This window comes from Mesoplodon mirus, assembly GCF_964341445.2.
Source record: "Mesoplodon mirus genome assembly, chromosome: 14".
NCBI classification, from domain to species: domain Eukaryota; kingdom Metazoa; phylum Chordata; class Mammalia; order Artiodactyla; family Ziphiidae; genus Mesoplodon; species Mesoplodon mirus.
The window spans coordinates 39,924,878-39,950,306 of NC_138990.1; the positions used below are offsets into that span (position 1 = coordinate 39,924,878).

The 25,429-nt window shown below is 53.2% G+C and overlaps 1 protein-coding gene across 5 annotated transcripts in view; it reads right to left on the reverse strand.

The window, feature by feature from the left end:
* HS1BP3 (HCLS1 binding protein 3) overlaps positions 1-25,151 on the reverse strand; it is a 43,035-nt gene extending 17,884 nt beyond the window's left edge. For 4 of the 5 annotated variants that reach the window (XM_082642487.1, XM_082642486.1, XM_082642490.1 and 1 more), the window contains exons 1-4: positions 23,015-23,115; positions 17,712-17,877; positions 9,275-9,482; positions 6,863-7,082 (exon numbers count right to left, since the gene is read on the reverse strand). In XM_082642487.1, the coding sequence (XP_082498613.1) occupies positions 6,863-7,082; positions 9,275-9,482; positions 17,712-17,877; positions 23,015-23,046 (626 nt within the window). In that variant the 5' untranslated portion in view covers positions 23,047-23,115. Of the gene's footprint in view, positions 1-6,862; positions 7,083-9,274; positions 9,483-17,711; positions 17,878-23,014; positions 23,116-24,795 lie in introns of those variants that run through there. The other variant, XM_082642488.1, reaches the window with a different exon arrangement.
* Positions 25,152-25,429: the final 278 nt, after the last annotated feature.

The following is a 25,429-nucleotide window of genomic DNA, read 5'->3' on the forward strand; positions in this document are numbered from 1 at the left end:
ATGCTGCTGAGGTGGGCAAAGCCAAGGCCTGTGATCACAGGTGCTGCTTGAGGATGTCTAGCTCACATTGTGTTTCGACCCAACTGACTTCGTTCTGGGCTCTAAAAAGTAAACTGGCCAGTCCAGGTAGCTGCCTTGGATGCCCATCATTTGCTGTTTTCCCAGAAGTCACACTCTCAACAGCCCCAGCCTGACTCTCCAGGCCGCTGAGCCCCACCCCGAGGGACCAGGACCTCAGGGACCTCTCTCTCTTCTCAGCTTGTGGGGGAGGACATTTCTCCTTCTCCGCACAGGGGCGGCCCCTCACCTACCACGGCAGCAGCACCAAGAAACCAGGGCGGCCCGGCTGAAGGGGCTCTGCCACCCCCGGCTTGAAAGCAAAGCCCCCAACCCTGATCACACCCACAGCGGCCCCGACAGACTGTATGAACAAACAGGCAACCACCAGGCCAGATACAAACAGAACCCACAACCTGCAGTCACCGGCCCAGGAAGCCGCACCGCAGTCTCTGCAGCTGTGGCCCCAGTGGCCGGGCCTTGATCGGTAACTGCCAGCTTCCCTAGTCTTTACCCTGCTTCCCACTTATCAGGCCCAGCGACAGAGGCAAATATGCTCCCCCAACCAAACACACAGGCTGCAGGCCACCCCACTTCTCGTTAGGCCTCTGGCTTTCGCATGCCTATAGTCTCCAGTCAGGCAGACCCGAGCCTTCCCCCTTTGCCACCAGAAATCTTTCCCGCTCAATGCCTGCCTGTGAGTTTCTGCCCAAACGCAGGTGATGGTGGCTGAGCCCCCCTGCTATGGCCTGCTCTGAATAAGTGGCCTTTGTGTGTTCTCATCTGGGTAGTCTTCGTTTATTCCAACACCCCCAACGAGACTCCAAATGCTGACGTGACCAGTGGACGCTGGTGGTCCCTGCGGGAAAGAACACCCATCCCCCACATCACCCGTCATGGAGAGCAAATGGACCGGGGCTGTGAAGTGGGCACCTGGCACAGGTGGGGTCTCGGTCTGGGGGTGATGGGGTAAGTCCTGGGCCAGTAGTCAACACGGTGCAGCTCCTGCTTGGACCACGCCCCAGACTGTGTGATCTTGGAAAGGTTCCTCAATTATAGCCACAAAGACGCTGGAGGTGAGCTAAAGGCCCTTGTGTGCACAACACACGATGCTGATATTTGCATGACAACAGGAAATGGAAAAGCTGCCTTTTCCATTTCAATTGTGTACTTTAAACACCCAAGGGCTTTTTCAGAGCAAAGTAAACCTGAAGTAGTGATAACATCATACAAAGGAAATTTCCTGTACTTCACCCCGTTTTACCCTTACAATCACTGGGTCTGGACTTTAATTTACAAAGAGAGAAACTGTGGCTTTTGAGAAGCTCAGCAACCCCCCCAGGGCCCACCAGCTGCTAAGTGGCAGAGCTGGGACTTGAACCTGGGACAGTCAGCGGCTAACCCTGCTCTGGGGTGACGACACATCTTAGGTTTTCCTGCTTTGCCATCCAGTGGCTTTCAAACCACGCTCAGGGGCCCTGACCTTCTGCAAAGCTGCCCAGGGCCGCCACAGAGGTGGGCTGAGGCTGAGGGGCAGAGATCCAGTCCCCACTCCTGTCCCAACCGGGCCAATTTTCCTTCTGTCTGTTTTATATATCAGGGTCCTGTATGAGATTTCTCTAGAACCAAAGCGTCTTGCTACTCAATTAGAAAAGTGGAAGGCACTGTTCCATGTGTTCGTCCCTGACAGTTCTATTCACTTAGGACAGACTCTGTGCACTGCCGTGGATGGGGAAACCCATGACTGTAGGGGGTGCTGTGGTCACCCCCAACGGTAGCTGATGCTACAATCACCGTGACAGCTCTAGGGTGAGACGAGGGGGCCCACCGTGCCCCCTGAATGTTCCTTGTTTGGACCCAGGATGGGCCGAGGCTAAGTGCTGCGCGTGGAGGTACAGAGCGACGCCGCCAGCCCTGGCTCACAGCCCCAAGAGCGATCAGGAAGAACGGCCCTCCAGCAGGAGACGAGAGGGAGACCCGAGAGACAGTGGTGGGCCGGGGGCTGAGAGTAACAGGAAAGGCCCCCCTGAGCCCGCCTACTGGAACCCCTGCTAGTGGCAGAGCCTGGCGGCTGGTGGACCTGCTCTCTGTATCACTGTCCTCCTGCTTCTCCAAGACTTCTGTTGAGCTCGGTTTGGGGGCTCCTCAAACATGAATTTGCCTGTGGAGCGCGCCAAGAGCTCGTTAAAACACAGGTTCTTGGGCCCCAACCAGGGTCGAGGGGGCCTGAAGTAGAATCTGCATTTCTAACCAGCCAGGTGGTGCAGAATTCCCGGCTGGGCTCTGCTATCCTAGGTGGGGGCTGGAACCCTAAAGGGGCCCTAAGCCCAAGAGGGACAGCCGGGATACTCAGCAAGAGGCGTCCGAGGAGAAGCAGCTCCTGGGGCCCCTCATGAGGTGGGGTGAGGCCAAGCTGTCCCCGCAGAGCTCCTGTCCTTGGGGGTTGCCTCGCTTCTCTATCTTGGAAATGGTGGTGAGGCGATGGCTGACCTTACTGTGGTAATCATGTCACGCAATGCAGGTGTACCGCATCATCACATTGTGCACCTTAACCTTACACAATGTCACACGTCAATTTTATCTCAATAAAGCTGGGGGGAAAATAAGTAAATCTTGGGTTAGTAGATCTGGGGGCACCTGGCAGCATGCCCGAAGTGTTCAGAACCACAGAATCATCCCAGAGTAGCAGTTCTGTCCAAATAGAGGAAGCAAGATATTTTTATACTAAAACACATACGGTTATTTTATGAAAGGTCAAGCAAAATTTGTATAAATATTTATGACAAAACACATGATTCACGTTCCAAAGAAACGTCCAACTTCACCACTTGAGGCCACGGCACAGGGCCCTGGGTGCTGGTTCCCCCTCCTTTTGAGCAGACAGCAGGAAGCCAAGTCTTACAGGAGAGCGTGTTCCTGCAGGAACCAGCGTGTCCCTTGGGAAGCTGAGGGTCCTCAGGGACCTGGGGCCTGGAGGTTGGGGAGCTCCCTGGACACTGGGGGAAGAGGAGGGGGCAGTGGACCTTGTGGATGGGCAGGGTTTGGAAAAGCAGGAGGACTTCCCAACACAGGGGAATTAAGTCCTTAAAGACCCCTTCACTGGAGAGGCACAACCAAGACCCCCCAGCAGAAGCTTTCAGGACCTTGCTCTGGGTCAGGTAACTGGTGGTGGTGGGGGGGAGGAAACTCAATAGAATAAACACTCCATACATGAACAAGTTCTTTCGTTGCCTGTAATAGCACAAACCTATGGAAAACACCACAGTGTCCCCCAGCAGGGGCCTGGGAATGCCATTTACAGCACATCAGCCTGATGGACTAGCACCAAGTTAAGAATGTACAAGTCTATTTATTGATCCGGAAGGACCCAGTATGTAAGCTGAAGAAAAGGAAATTATGGAATGGCGCACATAACACAGTTCCATTTTGGTAGTAAAACATGAATATCCAAAAGTGTACACCTTTCATGATGAAAGGGCTTTTAATGGTGTTTTCAATATTTCTATACTAATCATACATTATTTGAGTTACAATTTAAAATGTTCCTCGCAGAGTATTTCCAGCAGAAGGCAAAACTATTATGGGAGAACTTCACCTTTCTCAGGACTGTGACGTCTCTAAAATAGAAAGTTAAACATGAAAACTGTGTTCCACGTGGAAACCGATCGTGAGGACATTCAGTGCAAGAGCAGAGTGCAAAAAGGCATGTGTACTATGTCTGTGGTCACATGGACTGGGCCGGGACAGGGACACACAGAAATCCCGAAAAGAGGAGCGCGTGGGATTTGGAGGTGGTGAGGGCTTTGTCTATCCTGAAGCACTTTCTAAGGGTGCAGCAGTGCGTCCTTCCCTAATCAAAACCAGGTTTTACAGACAAAGGAAAGCCAGGCTTTGTGCCGTGGCCCCCACCCGCCCAGCAATCCCACAGTGGAGAAACAGCGCCCCGGCGCGGCCACGGCAGGAAAGGCCAGCGCCTGCCGCCTGGAAACGTGGCCGCTTGGGGAAGGCCGGCATCCGGCCCAGATGGGCGCTCGGGAGGTGGGGGGCTGGGAGAGCAAGGATGCCGCAGCCGCAGCCGCAGAGGAACTGAGGGCACAGGATGGAGAAATATGCACGCCAAGCATAAGTCTCCTGCAAAGAACAGAATGTTCCTCACCAGAGGGTCGGGTAGGCAGCCTTGTACAAAGAAGTCAACAGGCGCACCTGGGTGTCCCAGGAGAGGCCAAGGGGACACCCTCACTTCAAGGCAGGGCCCTGCCACACACAAGGCACTGGCCAAGTCCCCGCACAACTCCGTCCTCAATTTTCCCATCTCTGAAGGGGGGATAATCCTAGGGCCCTGCCTGCCTCCCAATCTGCTGGGAGACTGGAATCCAGGGACAGGGCAGGGAGGTGACACCAAGTCCTGACTCTGCCATTTGGGGCTGGATGAATTTGGATGAGCTACTTGACTCCAAATGTCAGCTTCCTCACACACAGAATGAGCCCGATGCCAGAACCCGCTTCCTAGGGCACCATTTCCCAAACCAGACCCACAGTGGATCTGGAAAGCAATTTGGTTGAGTCATGACCTTTAAAAAAAAAAGAAATAGAATGGAAAATATCTATTCATGTAAATGCTAATCAGTTCCTGGCATTTAAAAAACTCTCAAAAAATGTTAGTTGTTATTATTCCCAGTGTAGACAACAGCACTGACTATTGTCACATTGGTATTAAAAGAAAGACTGGCTGAAGGTCAAAAGCCTCCAGGATCCCTTTTAGGTGCTCAGCTCTCCTCGGATTCAGAAAGGAGGCCCCCGAGTGCAGAGCTGGGGATGGCGCTGGGGCGCAGGAGGTCCCCAGACAGCCAGCACCTCACCCAACCATCTGCTACTGGAGTAAGCAGGGGATTAAAGGCGGCCCTTGCCAACCCCAAAGAGCGTTTTCCTACCCAAAAAAGGAGCTGCTTTGCTAAGCATGTCCTTTAGCCAAAGGCTGGCACAAACCACGCAAGCCCATAGCAGTCTGGCAGCAAGTAACATGTGGTTACTCAGACCAACAGAGAGGCTGAGTTCAAACAAATACAGCCCAACAAGGCCCTCGGGTCGCACAAGGCTGATAAGGAGCGGCCATTACGAACTTCTCCCGACATAACCTCGCTGTCACTCCCACAGGCCGCTGACCCCCTCCTAGGACAAGGCCAGTGGGGGTGGGAGGTGCTGGAAGGGCCTGACACCTGGCACAAAGGAGCTGCAGGACCTCCGGCTCCGGCCCCCGTCTCCCCGAGCCCCTGGGATCTTTCCTGAGTCTGACTCCTCGTCCCCTCCAGGCTGGTCTCATGGCGACCCTCAGCCACATGTCCTCACGTGCCAACCCTCACACACCCCACTAGGAGGGGAAGGCCTGCGGGTGGTGGGCAGTGCTTCCTGGACTGTATTTTTCATGCTGTTTAAGGTGAACTTGTCCCTGCCTCATTTCTCTTTGGCTCTAATTTCTCTCTGGAACAGGACCTGCAAGACAGGCAGAGAGAATGTCACTCTGGGTCTGTGGTCTGTCCACCCCTGCAGAGGCGGTGGGGCAGAAAGATGCGGCCGTGACGTCTAACTCACTTAATTTTCACGAGAGCCACAAAAGATGGGTGCTGTCATTATCCTGCTTTCCTTGCAGAAAACTGAAGGAAAGGGGTAAATTGCCGGGACTCTGGTCCAGGGAGTCTGGCTCCGCAGTCCAGGACAGGACCCGGAGCTCGGTTTGAATCCCAGTACCATTATCCACCAAGCCGTCTGGCCTCGGGCAAGGCACCTGGCCTCTGCAGACGTCAGTTTCTTTAATCTGTCAAATGGCATAGTAACAGCTATTCGCGGGGCAGGCTGTCAATGAGACACAGTAGACAAAGTGCAAAGTACAATGCCAGGCGCGTATTAGGTGCTCAAAATCAACAGTTCCCACCTTGTTTCTTGCTCATTTGGGCCACGAAGTGAGGGTCCTGGGAGGCGGGCTGAGTCTGTCAGGCTCCCCCTCAACTCCTTCTGGTCGGGAGGTCCTGCCCAACGCCTCAGCCTGTGCCCATCGGAGGGGCCTGGGGAGCAGATGTCTGGCTCTCCGGTCTCATCTAGCCTGCAGCCCCTCCCCCCAGCTCAGGGTGCTCCCCCAACGGGGGCTCAGGAGCAGCTCACTGACTGGCTAAAGGCAGGCAGAGGGACAGGGAAGGAGAAGGAACAGGAAGGTGACAGAATCAGGCCACCGAGGGGCCATCAGGACCACAGCTAGCTGCCTCTTCTTCTCCAGTGTACGTGTGTGTGCACGTGTGTGTGCAAGTGTGCGCGTGTAAAGGGGACACAGTCTGCCCTGGGGCTCACTCTACCTCCTTCCATCACAGTCAGCAGCTTAGGGGTCACCAGTCCGCCCCAGCCTTACAACCACCTTGGGGAGGCAGGGCCAAGGTACACAGCCCTGTCTCCAGGGCAGCGGGACACGGCCCAGGGAGCTCCAGTCATGCATCACAAGTCACAGGCTGTCAGCGACGAGCTGGACAGAGAACCCAGGCCTCCTGGGCTGCTGAACTGTCAGGGGTGGGGGCAGCCCTGCCTGGTCTCAGTGCAGAACTGGGGGGCGGGGGGCCACCCTGTGAGCAGGGAGGGGCAGGAGATACCTGGGCCGAGCCCCAAAGACCCAGGTGATGTTGGCACGAGCAGAGAGACAGTTCCCTGAGTACCAGGCCCTCAGGGGCAATAACCCAGGGATACCGGTTTTCTCAGACTCCTGGGAGAGAGGGAGGAGCCTGGAGAAAGCCAGACGGGGGCCCACCCAGAAGAGGAGACGTACCGCATGATGCCCAGAGGGTCCAGGGCCTCCTCCACCTCCTCCTCTGAGGACTTCCCTGCATCCTGGCCCTTCTGGTCCAGCGTGGGGAGACCCTCACCCTCCACTTGGTCCTGCTGCTGGAAGAAGTCGAAAGCATCCCCGTCGTCCCCCTCTTGGCTGTCTGTGTCCAGGACAGAGAAATCTCTGCTGCTGAGATCCGCAGCCCCGGGGGATCTGGTACCTGTGGAGGGAGACAGAGAGGGTGCCTGACACTCACCGCAGGGGGACACGGGGAGGCACTTCCCAGTGCTCAAGCTCCTGTGCCAGCACCCGAGGCTGTGGGCTTCCTGCAGCATCCTGGGACCAGGATGGTGGGTCTGGACTGGGGTGGCAAAGCCTGGGATGGAGCAGTTACAAGCGGGAGCCTCAGAAGACAGAGGGAGCAGTTCCTGAACCTCTGCAGCCCAGGGCCTGTTGGGACGACAGGCTACAGTCCATGGGCTGATGGCAGAAGCCAGCCAGTGTACGTGGGTTCCCACAGAACAGTTCCAGAAACGTTTTGCAGTTGCAGAGCCCATCGGGAGCTCTGCCAACCACGATGGAGACCTGCTCCGAGGGTCTGGGTGATCAGACTAGGAACTCAGTGACTGCACGGCGAGCACATGGAAGATTCGAGAACGAACTGTGATGGCTTCACTACAAACTGGCTTACATAAGCACTTCTCAAAGTGTGGTCCATAGGAGGGTGTCCACAACAAGGTAACTACAGAAAGGCGGAGCAAACATCCAGGAACTTCCACAGTACCTTGGAATGCTGTTTGTGACAGATTGGGAATAGAAAAGTTAGTCCTTCCCCACAGTGGTTTGAGAAGCGTGGGTTTAGACTACTTGTTTATCTCTATCTAAATAGTTTACTGAATAGTATATTTTTGAAAGCAGTTACTTACAAAGTATATGACCCTGTGGGTAAAGAAGCCACCTATATGCCACAGAGTGCCTGGCACATAGGATTTGATATGTATACTGACACAGTATGTAGAACTAAGTGATGATTACGTTGCATTATATTATGCTTTGTTATTTTATTAGGACAAATGTAAAAATCCCATTCAAAATCTCATGAACCTTCAATTTCATGGAATAAGCATCATGTAATAAAAATTTTTACAGGTACACATTCATTTAAATATTGTAAAAATCCCACATGAGAGATCCCATCTGTACCTCCATTTTACAGATAAGGAAACTGAGGCACAGAGAGGCTAGGAAAGTCAGACCATCCTACCCTGCTTCCCCGTAACAGAGAGGGCCAGGACATGGGGAGTTTCTTCCAGCTACAGATAGGCTGGGGCCCCCTTCCTACAATCAACGCAGACCCAGAGAGAGGCAAAGGGCGGAGGGCTGTGACCTCAGTAAACACGAGGGCCGGAGAGACCCCAGCCCGAAGACCCTTGTGGGGGGCGTGGGAAAGGAGAGAAGAAAACCGGTGCTGCAGTCTTAACCCAGGCTCAGCTTTCTGTGCATTCACCCGTTCCGCTTTTATTTCCCCACCTTGTTTTTTTTCAAAATTGGTTTATTTCCTGTTAATTTTCTTTTGAAAAATTCCCGTCTTGGGAAACTAGGAGATTCACGGTACTCGGGAAAAGAGTTAAGTGGGGTGAGTGCCCCGCACCCCGGCATGGGAGCCCTCCCCACGCTCCCCCTGCCCCGGGGTGTTGGTGCAGGACGGGGACGCGCCCGGAGCCTTCTGAGTCCAGTAGGTGTGAGTGGGGGTGAGACGTTAGCCATCGCTTCTACAGCGCCTCCTGTGTGGCGAGCTCTGCTCCGGGCACTCTGCGTGTGTTAGCACACGTGACTCTCACAAGTGCCTGTTAGCCAGGCTACTCCCATCCGACAGACAGGACTAGCGGGAAAACAGGAGGTCGTAGGACCTGGACTGTGAGAGCTCGAGGCTCCCATCGCTGGGTGGGAGGGCTGCCTGGAGCCATGCCCAGAACCTCTCGGTGAGGGGTACCAGCTGAGTGAGGTGTCTCCAGGGGCCAGGGCACCAGCCTGGCTGTGGGAGCACAGCCTTCTCCGGACTTTGCAGGCCCCCAGGCCTGGCCGGTGGGAGGCGGAGGCGTGTGTACGGGTGGGGGGAGCTCTGGAGGGGGCTGGCCAGGAGGGGAGTGGGTGGGGTCAGAGTACGGAGAAGGGCCCTGGGTGAGCCCCATCCAGCACCCAGATGGTCAGTCCTCCAGGGCTGGGTCCCAGGCCTCTCCCACCCACCACCCTGGCCCAAGCACGGCAGTAAGGCCCATGGGCCTCAACAGCCTGGCTGAAGCTTCCAGGCTGCAGGGGGTACTGTGGACCCCGCTCCCGCCAAGCCAGGGCAGGGAGGTCTAGTTCTGGGCCAGCGGAGACCTCAGGAATTTGGGACAGAGCCTCCCGTACCTAAGAATTCTAGCAGCTCAGGGCTGCCTGCCAACTCAGCATCCTTCGAGACGCAGCGCAGGATCTCATCGAACATGGCTCTCCTCTCCCGGATGTCGCACTCCCCAACAAACAGCACCTTCCTGGGGAGCGGGGGAAGGCTGGCCGCTGGATAGCGACTGCTGAGTTTCTGGTAGAACTCCTCGATATCACTGTACTTTCTGGAGACCTGGAATGAGAGGAGCACGTGGTTTCCTGAGTGAAGAGGGGAAGGAGAGAAGGCTGCTCCTCCAGCCCCAACAGAGGTCCCAAGGGCGCCGGGCTCTTGGGAGAGTCCTCCCCTAGGATTGGCCCCAGGAAGCTGTACCTCCCTCTGCACCCTCCGCCCAGCTCCCTGCCTCAGGCTCCACTTGCTAAGCCTTCTGGTCAACGCTGGGTGCTAATCCTGAAAGTCCTAGCGGCCCAAAGGAAAGATGCAATCATGGAGGGTTCCAGGCACCATCACAGGTCTGGGTAGAGACAGTTGATACAGAGACCTGGCCTGCAGGTGACCGTGACTTATACCTCCATTCTGGGCCTTCAGTGCATCAGCAGGGTGACCTCATGGTCTGGCCCCTGTTAGGTCATCTTCCTGAGACAACGGGTCAACGTCTTGCAGGGTCATTATCCTGTGAACTAGCAGCTGCCTCTGACAAGGCCACACCTTACAGTGCTCAGGTGGTGGAGAACCAGACACTGCAAAGCTGGTTTCTGGCCCTGGTGCCAGCCAGGACCCTGGGGAAGCAGGCCAGGGGGTCCGCTGGAAGGTGGTCCTCGGCCGTCAGAGTCATCCTGGGGCACCTGGCTTCCTGCAGAGCTGAGAGCTGACTGCTACGGCCACTCTATCTTTCCCCAGAACTCCCGCCGCAGCTTAGGGCTCGTCCACTCACTATCAAGTGCTTGCTGTGCGCTTACTCTGCATGGGCACTCAGTGTGGTCTCTGCCCCCGAGGCTCCAGGGCTCCAGTTAAGGGAGCAGCGGTAGCACAGCGGGCCGATGCCATCACTGTGGTCTGTATAAGCCAACACAGGCGCTCAGAGAAGAGTCACTCACGCCACGTCACGCCCCACCTACAGCCCAGCATCCTCCCTCGTCTTAGACTCCTCTGTGCTCTCCCCGCATGACTGTCCAGTCTCCCTAACTCTTCCGTGGGAGCATGGATGATGAAGACAGATATTCCCACTTCTCCCAAGCCAGGGCCATGCCCACAGCACACCACTGAAGCACTGGTGTAGCTGATGGGCTGTGAGGCGTCTGGATGCGTTCCGACAAGGGACACCTGGCAGTCCCATCGCACAGCTCTGCTGGAGCATGCGGCCCCGGCTAACCTGCATCATCCTCAGAGCCCCCAGCCAGCCCGTGCGGGTTCCAGATGCTGGCAGGTGGGTGGGGCACTGGGGGACTTCAGGAACCCCGCCCTGGGGAGTTATCTGGGACAGGGGACTGTGGCCTGCAGTTGTCAACACAGAGCCTGGCTCGGGAGCTTTCCTGAGAACAGCTCTCAAGGAAAGGTAAGAGCGTCCCGAGAACCCCCGACTCCACCAGGTGGGGGCGGAGCGCCCTCTGCTGGCCTGACTGCTCCATGCAGGCCTGGCCACCAGACCCACCAGGACCCCGCTTCTGGGAGCTGTGGGTCTCCAGGGCACCGGCAGCATAGGCAGCCGGGGAGCTTCAAGTCTTGGGTGCCACCCCACGCAGGGCCCACATTCACCAGTGTTCCAAAGCACGGGCTTCTACTCCTTTTGAGGAGTAGAACGCAAAATGCTCATTCGTTTTTTTAAAGCTAAATCGTGAAACTTCAAAGAAAGTTCAGGTGTGGGGTTACACCCCTAGACCTCACAGGGAGTCAACGCGTTCGTTGCCCTCGCAGGTGGTTCAAAATGTTTGGGAAGAACCTCCACGCACAGGCACCTGTGCACACAGCTACCCGCAGGGCAAGGCAAGGGGGTCACTGGTCAGGAGAAAGCGGCACTGGTCTGGCACATGGAGGTGTCAAAGAAGTCCCCACACACCCTCGCTCATAAGGCCGGCCAGCACCTTATCAAGGGCCCCCGAGTGCTGCCCCTCTGTCTCGCCCACAGACTTGGGTCTCAGATATTTTCCTCTTTGCTCCTGTCCCTGAAAAACATGGGTGCGTTGAGCTCCATCTGGGTCAAGTCAGATTACCAGGAGCTGCAAATCACCCATTAGAACAAAGCAGACCCGGAACCATCACCTGCCATTACATCACACCTTGGTTCTCAACAAGAGTCTGTCCAAGAAGCAAACGAAAAACATCACACTCTTTTAGACACTTTCCAGGACACGTTGAATGTCTCTTAATGAAAGAACTGTGCCATAAACTTTTATCCCTTAGAAGCTGGTGTCTCCAAACTGGAAAAGGATATTTGTCATGCAATAAATATAAAGAATATATAAAGAATTCCTATACATAGTAAGAAAAAGACAGCCGATGGTTCAAAAGGAATTCCACAGAAGAAACAATGTTTCACAAACATTTGAAAAGATATTCAACCACATTAGTAATCAAGGAAATGCAGGCTAACACCTATCAATACAAGATTCACAAAATCAAAATGTCAGACAATACCAAGTATAAATGAGCATATGAAACAGGGGCATTACACTATCTGCTAGCTGGTAGTGATCTCTGGAAAACAGTTGGCCTTGTTTGATGAAGTTAAAAGTGTGCATAGCCATATGGATCTTTTGCCTAAAACATTATGTATTTTCTTAATCTTACTAAAAATATCTTTTTTTTCTTTCTGAATTCTCTCTTCCTTTAACTACAACATTGACTTGTTCATTTCAATTTTAACTCCATCCTTCTTATTCTCTTCTGATAATGGGATTTCACTTTCTCTTTTTTAATGGGGATTTATTATCTCATCCAGCTGACCTTAAACATTTTAGTATCAAGATCCCATTAAAAATTTATTGAAGACCCCAAAGAACTTTTATGTGAGCTGTAGTTATTGCTATTTCCCATATTAGAAATTATAACAGAAATTAAAAAGAAAAAAAAAAGAATCTTGTGTCTCTTCTGATAGGTCCCCAGGCCCGGGTAACTCGCTCTTTGCCTTTCTGTCTTGGCTGCCAGGAGACTCAGAACAAACCAGCCGGTTGCTCTGCTCTGACCCGCAGGACCCTTGCTCATTTTAACTTTCTCTCACAATCCTGTGGCCCGTCTCTCCTGGGCACGTCTCCGGACCTTTTTACAAGAAGCCAAAGGTAAATACTAAACGAGTGAGTTTGTGATCTTGCCCCTTCCTGAAATTCTCAAGCCCCTGAGCCCCCTCTCTTCCCTCGGCCTCGGCTTCCCCTCCCTGACTGTCGCGAGGTGCTAGCGTCCCCAGGCTTTCCTCCTCAGCCAGAACCTCCACGCCCACATCCACTCTCTGGGCAACTTCATCTGCTCCCAGCCTTTCAGCATCACCTGCAAGCTGACACCGCCCAAAGCAGCCCCTTGGGCCTGACCCCGCCCCCAGCCTCATGTATCCATCAGGCAAACACTTCACACTGGAAACGTCCTCCTGCCACCTGCCCCTCCGCTGGAGCCCTTTATCTCAGTGGGTAGGAACAATCAGCCAGTTAATTATGTGCATGTCACCTTGGAAATACTTCCAACTCTCTCCCTCCCTCCTGTACCACCCACCGCTGGCCTGCCCCCAGCCCGTTACTCTGCCAGCCTCCTCACCGGGCTCCCTGTCCTCTGCCTTGTTCCTTCCAATCCAACTCCACTCTCCACCAGACAGGCAGTGAGAGACAACAGGACCCTGTCATTCCACTGCTTAAAGCTCCTGCCTGACTGCCAGACAGGTCGGGCTCCCTGCACGCCCTCTATGACCTGGTGCTGCCCGTCATCACCCTCCTCTTCTCCCACTTCATCCAGGACGATACTCGGCTGCTCCCAGCTCCCCACACGATACCGTTTCTAGCCTCTGTGCCTTTGCTCAGGCTGTGCCTTCTGCCTGGGGCACCCTTCTCCCCTTCCGCTCTTCTTAGCTCCGTCTGCTCGTTAAAGTTTTTTTTTTTTTCTATTGCAGTGACACTGATTTATAACATTATACAAGTTGCATGTGTACAACGTTACATTTCTACTTCTGTATAGGCTATGGTGTGCTTACCTCCAAAGGTTTAGTTTCTATCCATCACCATACAGTTGATCCCCTTTACCCATTTCACCCTCCCCTCTCCCTTCCCCTCTGGTAACCGCCACTCTGTTCTCTGTATCTACGTGGTTTTGTTTGGTTTGTTCACATTTTATTTTTATTTTTTATATTCCACACATGAGTGAAATCATACGGTATTTGTCTTTCTCTGTCTGACTTAATAGGATACCCTCAAGGTCCATCTGTGTTGCTGCAAATAGCAAGATTTCATCTTTTTATGGCTGAGTAGTATTCCACTGCATATAAGGACCACAACTTCTTTATCCTTTCATCCACTGATGGTTGTTTCCATGTCTTGGCTATTGTAAACAGTGCTGCCATGAACATAGGACTGCATATATCTTTTCAAATTAGTGTTTTTGTATTCTTTGGATAAATATCCAGAAGTGAAATTGCTGGATGATCTGGCAGTTCTGTTTTTATTTATTTATTTTTAGCCATGCCATGCAGCTTGTGGGATCTTAGTTCCCCAACCAGGGATTGAACCTGGGCCCTTGGCAGTGAAAGCATGGAGTCCTAACCACTTGACCGCCAGGGAACTCCCTATTTTTAAGGACTCTCCATACTATTTTCCATAGTGGCTGCACCAATTTACATTCCCACTAACGGTGTAGGAAGGTCCCCTTTTCTCCACACCCTCATCAACATTTGTCATTTCTTACCTTTTTGATAATAGCCATTCTAACAGGAGTGAAGCGATAGCTAACTCTGGCATTTCCCTAATAATTAGTGATGTTGAGCATCTTTTCATGTGCCTATTGGCCATCTGTATGTCTTCTTTGTAAAAATGTCTATTCAGCTCCTCTGCCCATTTTTAACTTGGATTGTTTGGTTTTTTGTTGTTGAATTCTATGAGTCCTTTACATATTTTGGATACTATTAAAATGCGTAATATCAGGTATATGAGTTTTATCTTCTCCCATTAGGAAGCTTGTGTTTTTGCTTTGTTGATGGCTCCCTTTGCTGTGAAGAAGCTTTTTAGTTTGCTGTAGTCCCATTTGATTATTTTTGCTTTTTGTTTTCCGTGATTGAGGAGACATATACAGAAAGATATTGCTAAGACTGGTGTCAAAGCTAATCCTGCCTATGTTTTCTTCTGAGAGTTTATGGTTTGGGTCTTACATTCAAGTCTTTAATTAATTTTGAGTTGATTTTTATGTATGGTGTGAGATAGTGGTCTAGTTTCATTTTTTGCATGTGGCTGTTCAGTTTACCCAAAACCACTTATTGAAGAGACTCTCCTTTCTTCATTGTATGTTCTCTGCTCCTTTTGTCATAAATTAATTGTCCATTTGTATGGATTTATTTCTGGGCTCTCAATTCTGTTCCATTGATCTATGTATTTGTTTTTCTGTCAACACCATGGTGTTTTGATTACTACAGCTTTGTAATACAGTTTAAAATCAGGGAGTGTGATACCTCCAGCTTTGTTCTTTTTTCCCAAGAAAAAAGATTTCTTTGACTATTCAGGGTCTTTTGTGGCTCCATATAAATTTTAGATTTTTTGGTTCTATTTCTGTGAAAAATGTCCTTGGGATTTTGATAGAGATTGCACTGAATCTGTTGATTGCTTTAGGTAATATGGACATTTTAACAATGTTAATTTTTCCAATCCATGAGCATGGAATATCTTTCCATTTGTTTGTGTCTTCTTCAATTTCTTTCAACGATGTCTTATAGTTTTCAGTGTACTTGGTTAAATTTACTTATGGGCATTTGTTGTTGCTGTGGTGGCTGTAAATGGGATTGTTTTCTTAACTCTCTTTCTGCTCACTCATTGTCAGCACATAGAAGCACAACTGACTTTTTTAAAAAAATAAACTTATTTATCTATTTATTTTTGGCTGCGTTGGGTCTTCGTTGCTGCACACGGGCTTTCTGTAGTTGCGGCGAGCAGGGGCTACTCTCAGTTGCGGTGCATGGGCTTCTCACTGCGGTGGCTTCTCTTGTTGCAGAGCGTGGGCTCTAGGCGCATGGGCTTCAGTAGTTGTGGCACGCTGGCTCAGTAGTTGTGGCTCACGGGCTCAGTAGTTGTGGCTCATGGGCTCAGTAGTTGTGGCTCACGGGCTTAGTTGCTCTGCGGCATGTGGGATCTTCCCAGACCAGGGCTTGAACCTGTGTCCCCTGCATTGGCAGGCGGATTCTTAACCACTGCGCCACCAGGGAAGTCCACAACAGATTTTTGTGTGTTGATTTTGTGCCCTGCAACTTTACTGTATTCATTTATTAGTTCTAATAGTTTTTGGTGGCATCTTTAGGGTTTTCTATATATAAAATCACGTCATTCACAAACAGTGAAAGCTTTACTTTTTTCTTTTCCAACTTGCATGGCTTTTATTTCTTTTTCTTCCCTAACTGCTGTGGCTAGGACTTCCAATACTATGTTGAATAAGAGTGGAAAGTGAGTGGAGCCTGGTGGGCTGGAGGGAGGAAGGGAAAACAAGGGGCAGAAAAAAAAAAAAGAGTGGTGAGAGTGAGAATTCTTGTCTTCTTCTTGACCCTACAGGGATAGCTGTAGGTTTGTCAATATATGGCCTTTATTAATGCTGAGGTACATTCCTTCTATACTCATTTTATTGAAAGTTTTTATAAATGGGTGTTGAATCTCTCTCTCTCTCTCTCTCCTGCTTCTGGGATACCCATTATCCTAATGTTGCCCTTCCTAAAAGACTTTGATAATTCTCGTAGAATTTTTTCTCTCTCTTTTTTTTTTTGGATCTTAATTTTCTCTCCTCTTCTAACTGTATCATTTCTAGATTTCTATCTTTGAACTGGCTAATTCTCTCTTCCATATGGTCTGCTCTATTACCAATCCTTTCTGATGCACTCTTCATCTTGCTTACTGAGTTCTTCAGATATAGAATTTGTTTGGTTCTTTTTTAGAGTCCCAGTCTGTTTGGTAAAGTATTTCTTCTGTTCATTAATTTCATCCCTGACGTTCACTGAACCGCCTTTCTGATTTTTCTTATAGCCTGTTGAGCTTCTTCTTGACAGTTATTTCGAATTCTCTGTCAGATTGCACTGTTCTATGACTTTAAATCTGGTTTCTGGAGAATCACCATTTTATTTTTGTGATACAGTGTTACTGTGGTTCTTTATGGTGCTTGAGATGAGTTGTTCCTCTTCTGGTACATATGAAGCAGCAAACACCTTTCTTCTTTAGGTAAAGCTTTTTGTTTTTTTAAACTTGATTCCAACTATTCAACAGGTTAGAGGCTTTTGTTTTCTTTTCTTTTCTTTTCCCTTAGGTGGCGCTACAGCACAAGTTTTCGGTTTCTCTACCTGAGCTGCCTCTGGTTACGTTAGAGGATTAGCAGTTTCCAGCCTCCACTGTCCTTGTCAGAGGTGTTGCCTGGTGCCCGCATTGTCACCGCTTGTGCCTTCATGGTTCCTGCTGTCACTGTTGTTGCTGCCTGGGTCAGCGGGGTGGTGGGCACTTCCGCTGTGTCCAGGATCTTGAGTCACAGGCTCTGCTTCCACTGGATGCGGTGGAGCTGGGGTCTCGGGCACCTCTGCCGTGTCTGGGGTTGTCAGGTTTAGGGATGCCGCCACTGTGGGTCGGGGAGAGGGGGCCAGACTTGTGGGCAGCTCTACAACTGGAGGGACGGTGCTGCAGGCCCCGCTGCCCAGTCCCCTGTGGCTGCAGGCGCGGCTGAGGCCCGGAGGCTGGTGTTGTGCGTGCCGCCTCCCTGATGCGGCTGGGTTCTCTGGGGCCGCGGGCTCGGCCTCCGGGGCTGGGGATCTGGGACTGCACACACCACCTCCACTGTTCCCTCAGTTCCGCCTCTGTTGTATGTTCCAGTCCGCCCACCTCTAGATGGACAGATGTGCGAGACCGTTTGGGATGTTTCACTGGCTGTAGACTGAAGGGGAGTGACAAGGGGAGGGTCTCATGTGCAGTGATGCTGACGTCTCCACCTGCTCTTCAAAACACAGCTCAGCCCTGACCTCTTCCAGAACACTTTCCCTAGGATGGGTTAGGTGCCCCTTCTCTACACTACAACAGTCCTCCCCTCCCCTTGGGCTCCTATCTCTTTACAGGTCTGTCTCCCCACAGACTGTAAGCATCTGGTTCACCGGTGTCCTTACCACCAAAACACTCTGGCACTGTCAGGCCGAGTGAGCGTTGGCTAGAGCACTGCTCACACCCCGATGCTACTTGCACCCTGGCAGCAGGTGTGTCTGCCCAGCTGGACCCCCGGACCCTGGGCACCCTCGGGAGCATCCTGGCAGAGCCCCCAGCTCACCAAGAACTGGACGACATCCTCAGGCCTGTGTTTGGCTGACTTGAATGCAGCCAGCCGGGTTACCACCAGGATCTGGTACTCCACATGCCCTGACATCATCTTGCCCCGTACCTCCTGGTGCTGGGGCACGGTCAGGTCCAGGCCTGTGTGGACATTCTGAACTCGCCTGCCAAAGGGAAAGAAGGCAAAAGAAGCTCAGGTTCAAGTCAGCAGGCTTCTTGAGCGAAATGCAGGCCAGACCTCAGGTGGCCCAGCAGGCCTGGGTGCAAGGCTGCTCCACTGGCCGTTCTCTGTGGTCCCGGCTACTCACCCCGCCGCGGGCCAGGCCCTCATAAAGCCTGGCTTCCCAGGCCCCAAGCCTGGGCCCTGCCTTTGGGTCACTCAGGAACAATGGGCTGTCCCCAGCAGGAAAACAGGTGACAGCAGAGAAGGTGGAGCTCATGGAAAATCACAAACAGCTAGGTGTCTGACACAAACCCAGCACAAGAGCTCCTGCAGGGTTTGTGGGGATGGCATTCCAGGGGTTCTATTCAAACCAAGGGAAGTGCCTGGCTTTGGGCACACAATGCAGGAATGAAACCACACCAGGAATCCAGAGAGAGCAACGCATCTCTTCCGCTAACCAGAGAGCAGCTACAGAACCTGCCCAGCTGGGGGAAGATGGAAAGGGCACTGGATACCAGGCCATCATTTGCCCTGGGGCCTCTGCAAGGCACTGATAAGGCCTGCTGTATGAGGCTTTGAGAGGATACTCAGCAAAACATTACAGCTCTTGAAGGATTTTTAAATGCTATACAAACGTAATGAATCACATGATGAGCAAAGAAGTTATGAAATGTTTCCTCCGAGGTGAGAAAAAAGGTTAAATGTATTCCTCATTCTATGTAAGGGTATAGTGGAGACCCACGCACACAAACATACATCACACAAGCACCTATGACAGGATATGCCCAGCATACAGTTATCAGGGTCGAGACCTACTATGTGCCGGGCGGGACTTTCAGAAGATAGGAAAGGGGAGGGCCCGAGGGGTGGGGCTACTGGCGCTAAGACTGTGTCTGGGGCAAGGCCCTTTCCCTCTCTGCAACTACCTCCCAATCCATCAGATGACACCCTGCCCCCAGCACTCCTTCCACACAGACTCCTCCCCCTTCCACACCAAACATGTGACACTGTCACCATGATGCCATTTGTCACCAACTGGGAGGACAGCCCACCACGTAGCCACATGCTACTAAGCATTCAAACCCCTACACACACAAACATTTTCACAGGGTGTAAGGCATGCGAAAATGAGCATGAATTACTTAGAAAGACCCGGGCAAACCTGCCTTCAGGCAGGTGTTGAATGAACCCAACATATGGGCGGGACGGAAAAACACCAATCAGTCCTCTTTTCCTTTGGCCAGTAACCAAATGAGCGTCCCTGGCCCTGCACCAGGTACAGCCCCGCTGGCGCTGTGCATCGTGTTACCGTTAGGAGCGCAGGAGAGCGGAGGGGACTGAAGTCGAGAGGCGGGCGTGAAGCGGCCGCGCCACCACGGGCTCTGTTCTAAGCACCTGCCTGTCTAAGACACTCCCGCCTCCCTCAGCCCTACCGAGGGTCACTACCACTCAGACCCACTTAAAGTCAGAGAAACAGGGCTTCCCTGGTGGCGCAGTGGTTGAGCGTCCGCCTGCCGATGCAGGGGACACGGGTTCGTGCCCCGGTCTGGGAAGATCCCACATGCCGCGGAGCGGCTGGGCCCATGAGCCATGCCTGCTAGGCCTGCGCGTCCGGAGCCTGTGCTCCGCAACAGGAGAGGCTGCAACAGTGAGAGGCCTACGTACCGCAAAAAAATAAATAAATAAATAAAATTAAAAAAAATAAAGTCAGAGAAACAGACACAATAGGGGAGTCACCTGTGCTTGGGCCCAGCAGGTCAGAGGTGGAGTCAGGGTTCACTCCAGGCTGCCGCCCCCCCTCCCCGCTGACTGGCGCCTCCTATCAGCCCAGCTTGCTCCTCCGGGACCGGCCTCCGTGACTCCTCCCCCTTTCCACTGTCCCCTCCCCCACCGTCCTGTCGCGCCGCCCCGCTGCTGGGATCACGCCCTTGGCCTCAGCTCCCCTGCCCTCGCCCCTAAACCCTCCAGTTCTCCGCGTCCCTCACACCTGTGTCCAGCAGCTGCACGTCACTGGGATAAATGCACAGACGTGCTGACTGGTCCCACCTGAAATTCACGGCCACAACCTGCAAGCTCCAGCGTGGGGCCTGGCAACCCCACCTTGGTCTCGACCTGGGGTTCTCAAAGTGTGTCCCCTGCAGCATCAGCGTCACCTGGGAACTTGTGAGAGCGGCAGATCCAGGGTGCTGAATCAACCTTCAGGTTAACAAGTCACCTGGGCCTAATCTCTCTCCCACTCGCCTAGGCCCCCAAGGAAACTTTTCCTGTAAAGGGCCAGAGGGTAACTGCAGGCCATAGGGTCTCCATTACAACTACTCAACTCAGCCATTGTAGAGCGAAAGCAGCTGAAGACAGTACATAAACTTTATTACAAAAGTAAGTGGTGGGCAGGATTTGGCGCATGGGTGTAGTTTGCCCACCTATGCCCCAGACCAAACTTCTCAAACTGTAAAGTGCATCCAGGTTGCCTGGAGATCTTGTCAATGTGCAGATTCTGATCCAGCAGGTCGGGGGCAGGGCCTGAGAATCTGCATTTCTAACAACTGTCATGTGATGCTGATACTGGTCCACGTGGTTAAACCCTAAGGTTAATTCTCCCTCTCCTCTTACTCCAGGGGCACCTGACAGTCCCTCTCTGCTCCTTGAAGCTCTGTCTTCATTGCTCCCGGGACCCCCATTCTCCCTCCGTTCTCTGCCCTCCCTGGCCACTCCTGCTCAGCTTCCCTGGATGGTCCTCCGTTCCTCTTTCTGCTCTGGACTCTCCCCTCAAGGTCACACTCCTTCTCCCAGCTGCCTGCCCGACTTCTCCACCTGGCTGTCAACAAGCTTTTTTTTTTTTTTTTTTTTTTTTTTTTGTGGTACGCGGGCCTCTCACTGTTGTGGCCTCTCCTGTTGCGGAGCACAGGCTCCAGACGCGCAGGCTCAGCGGCCATGTCTCACGGGCCCAGCCGCTCCGCGGCATGTGGGATCTTCCCAGACCAGGGCACGAACCCGTGTCCCCTGCATCGGCAGGCGGACTCTCAACCACTGCGCCACCAGGGAAGCCCAACAAGCTTCTTCATGAACGTGTCCAGACATATGGTGATTCTCACCTTCCTACACCTGCTCCCTCCATAGTCTCCCGACTCGGTCCATTGCAACCTCCCTCTTTCAGGAACTCAGGGCAGGTCTTACGGGTCAGTCTTGACGCCTCTTTCCTGTTCTCGCGGCCCACGTCTAATCATCAGCAAACCCTGAAAGCTGTACCGTCAAAATACAGCCAGAGCCCAAACATTTCGCACCCCCTCTGCCACCATCAGCTCTCACGTGGATCACTGCCAGAACAGTCTCCTTGCTGCACCCTGCTCACCTACCTTCTGCTCAACACAGTGGCCAAATGACCTTTGTGAAATCCAAGCCAGGTCCCACCTCGCCCAGAGCCTCAACTCAGCCTGGGAGGCCTGTCCCGACTGTCCCCTGCCTCCAAGCCCCCAGCTCTGCACCACATCACCTAACGCTCTCCACGGTTCACGGCACTCCAGCCACCCTGGCCTCCTCACTGGTGCCCAAGCACCTCTCTGCCCCAGGACATTGGCTCCTGCTGTCCCCTCTGCCTGGTACACTCTTTCTCAAGATTTCTCTTGCGTTTGTCAGGAGTCTGCCCAACTGCCACTCTCTGTCAGAAAGACACTCCTGGGCCACACCCTATAAAACAGCATTCACTCCTCCTAGCATCCTATTTCCCTACTACTTTATTTTCCTTCATACCAGTTATCATCCCTGACACACCATATATTTACGTATTGTCCGTCGGCCCCACGAAAGCTCACGAGAGGGACTTTGTGCTGTTCACTACTGTATCCTAGAACCACTCTCCTGGCCTTCACCGCCAGCACCCGCATCTGTTAAGAAGCCCTGCCCAGGTGTGGCAGTGAGGGAAGCCACCCACGCCCTTCCCAGGCTCCCAGCACCAAGGTCACACCCCCACTGGTCTGCTGCTGGCCCTGCTCACACCTGCCAACCTCAAAGCTCCTTTTTGCAGAAAAGGACACTGAGGCTCAGGGAGAGGAGGTGATTCATGCGGCCCTGGGGAAACCTGCCAGCGAGGACACGACCAGCAACCATGCAGAGACCGAGCAGCTTCTGATATCAGGGTTCACTTAAAGAATCACACATACTTTTCTAGACCTGAAGCCACAGGGATGTTCAGATTACTGCTGGAAAAATAACATTCATTTATGTAAGAGACTGATGTCTTAGCCCAAGATTCTGGGTAGGGGGAACAAGGGTGGAGTGTATGACAATACTTGCAGTGAGTCACGTGACAGATGTTAGAAAGGGGGAAAGAGTCAAACCATGACCATCCCAGCCTTTCCAGGATCCGTCTTGCACTGCGTCCCCCAGGCCTGGGTCAGGGTGGGGTGGCTCACCCTGCATCCTCTGCCTCCAGGCACCCTCCGCAGGCCTTGGCGGTAACTGCACTTTTCCTGAGCTACCTGGTTGAGCAGTGCCCCCTCTTCTCTCCCTTCACCTGATTGACCTCCACTCCTCCTGCAGGAGGGGGGCCTCATGCACCCCCTCCCAGAAGCCGGGGTTACCTCCTGCCCTGTGTTCCCATGGCAACCTGAACCCACTACCCTCCATTCAGCATCTGTCCCCCGAGAGTCTGCGTTCATCCCCGTTTCCCCTGCAGGGCCGAGCCTTGCCTGATTCACCCCATCCCCAGTGCCGTGCCCGGGGCCTGGCGCACGGTGAGCGCGGACAGGATGCATAACTAGATCTTCGAAAAGAAAGGAAGACAGGTGGACAGGAAAGGGGGGAGGAGAGCCCTCTCTTTGCCTGCTGGCCGGGACCAGCCAGTCCAGGCCTTCCACTGGGTTTTGGGTGAGTTCGTTATCCTCTAGGGACCTCAGTTTCCCCATCTGTAAAACGGGGGGGGCGGGGGGAGGGGACTCGCGGCCGCCCGCCTCTCCCGCTGGGCGGTGGAGGGGCCGAGCCCAGGTCAACGGCCGCCGCGCTGGGGACGCCGGGTGGCGGGCGGAATCGTCGGGACCGGCCGCCTCCGCCGGCTCCTCCGCCCCGGGCGCATCGGGCCGCGGCTCCCGGGCACCGACTCCACGTTGCCCGAGACGCAGCGCCGGGCGCGGGGTCTGGCTCACCTGGAGGTGACGAGCACCGCCGGGGACTGCATGACGGCGAAGCTCCGGGTGGGGCGCACGGTCACGAGACCCGCGGGCGCCGGCGTCGCCGCGTCCGGGGCCCTGGCCCGCCGCCTAGTGGCCACCGCGCTCGGCCACAGGCGGCCGTGCGTTTCCAGGCCTTTCTGGAACTCTGGGCGGAGACTCAGGGCTGAGAACCCTGCGCGGGCTCGTCGCTGCTGGGGGCCCCGGCGGAGCTGAGCGCGTACCCCGCGCCCGAGTGTCCTGAACCATCCAGAGGTTAGGGTCTCATGTCCCAGCGTTATTACTGACAGCGCCCGTTTCACTCTTAGGAGTGCCCAGAGTGTCCCGGTTCAGACACTCCTGAAATTATTTGGTTCTCCTTCCTTGGGGAGAATGCCGGGGAAACAACGCAGCGGTGCTCACGGCCCCAGGGATGCTCGGAGAGAGGTTAGGAGAGTCCAGAAAACAAGATAAATCAGACCCCTCTATGGAGCGAGGGGTGGTGATCCAAAGAAACATCAGCCTGACCCCTGAGGCCTTCCAGTGGCTTAACGGCCTACAGGGCCTTCCCGACAAAAGCTTCGGAGAACTCTGTGTCTTTCATCTCGAGCACTAAGGAAATGTTGTTCTGACGCTTGTTAAAACAGTAAGGAGGACTTTATTCAAGACTATGGCAACAGGGGTCAAGACTGACCCAACGGGTCTGTGTCTTTATTCCTGTCTTACCCCTAGGTTCTTCATGACATTTTTTTTTCTTAAATTCCATATATATGTGTTAGCATACGGTATTTGTCTTTCTCTTTCTGAAGACACAGACCTACTAGAGAATGGAGTTGAGGATATGGGGAGGGGGAAGGGTAAGCTGGGACGAAGTGAGAGAGAAGCATGGACATATATACACTACCAAACGTAAGGTAGATAGATAGTGGGAAGCAGCCGCATAGCACAGGGAGATCAGCTCGGTGCTTTGTGACCACCTACAGGGGTGGGATAGGGAGGGTGGGAGAGAGACGGAAGAGGGAGGAGATATGGGGATATATGTATATATATATAGCTGATTCACTTTGTTATAAAGCAGAAACTAACACACCATTGTAAAGCAATTATACTCCAATAAAGATGTAAAAAAAAAAAAGTAAGTTGGTCACTTAAAATACAAATATAATGTTACCTCATTAAAAAAAAAAAAAAAAAGACTGACCCAACGGGGAGAGAGTTCAGGCTCAACCCTGAATACAGCAGACGCTGGGGTTGATAGCCACGGGGCAGGGAGGGGCCGACAAGGGTAGGGGGATTCTTGCTGAAAGCAGGCCAAGGGCTTAGATATCAAAGGGCGGGGATGAGGAATTTGATCAGAGACCAAGGGTGATCAGATATCAAGGGTGGGGATCCTCTCTAAACTGACTTAGCAGGATTCTTGCTAAAACTGGGCTGGGCCGGCCAAAACTGGGCAGGGACCAAGGTCAAAGGCCTAGCTGAGAAGAGGGCTCAGAGGAGCCTGAAGTTTGGTCAAGGAGAGGGTCTTTGTTGCCCAAAATTTCCATCTCAGAGAGCTGCAAAAACCCTCTCCCCCGCTGTGCGTGCAGACCCGTCTCTCCAGGTACCCACTCCTCCTGTCCTCCCCCCCTAATGACACCCGCTGCCCATGCTGCTTCCTGCCCTCTGGCAAGAGGAGGTGAGGCTTCTGCTTGACTGAATTTTCCCAAAACACCAGCCCCTTGCCCCACCTGCACCGCCCTGGAACTCTGACAACCAATGTCCCAGCTCTTTGCAACTACCTGTAAAACACTTAGCTCCGGGCTTCCCTGGTGGCGCAGTGGTTGGAGTCCGCCTGCCGGTGCAGGCGACACGGGTTCGTGCCCCGGTTCGGGAGGATCCCACATGCCGCGGAGCAGCTGGGCCTGTGAGCCATGGCCGCTGAGCCTGCGTGTCCAGAGCCTGTGCTCCGCAATGGGAGAGGCCACAAGAGTGAGAGGCCCTCGTACCGCAAAAAAAAAAAAAAAAAAAAACACTTAGCTCCGCCTGGCCCATAGTGACATTTAATCAGTGTGAATGTTTGTGTTGCTCTAATGCTTAGCAACTAAAAGGACAGGTCTCTCTGCTCTGCTTCTGCTACTAGTCAGACTCCATCACAAAACTACTCTCCTGGCTCCCTCATGGGCTTTCCATTCATTTATTCATTCAATTGTTCGTTCATTCATTCAACATTATGTACGGAGCTGGGCCTGTGTTCTGGGCCCTGTGGAGGCTCTGGGGCCACTTAGTGACTAGGACTCTGCAGCCCAGTGCTCCCACGGTGCGCCCACGGACCTGCTCCCTTGGCTTCCCCTTTCCGAGCCTCTCTTCAGGGTCTTCAGGGAGCCACTGCCTGGGCCCCTGGCCTGCCTCTGACGGCTGCCTTTGGGTCCACAG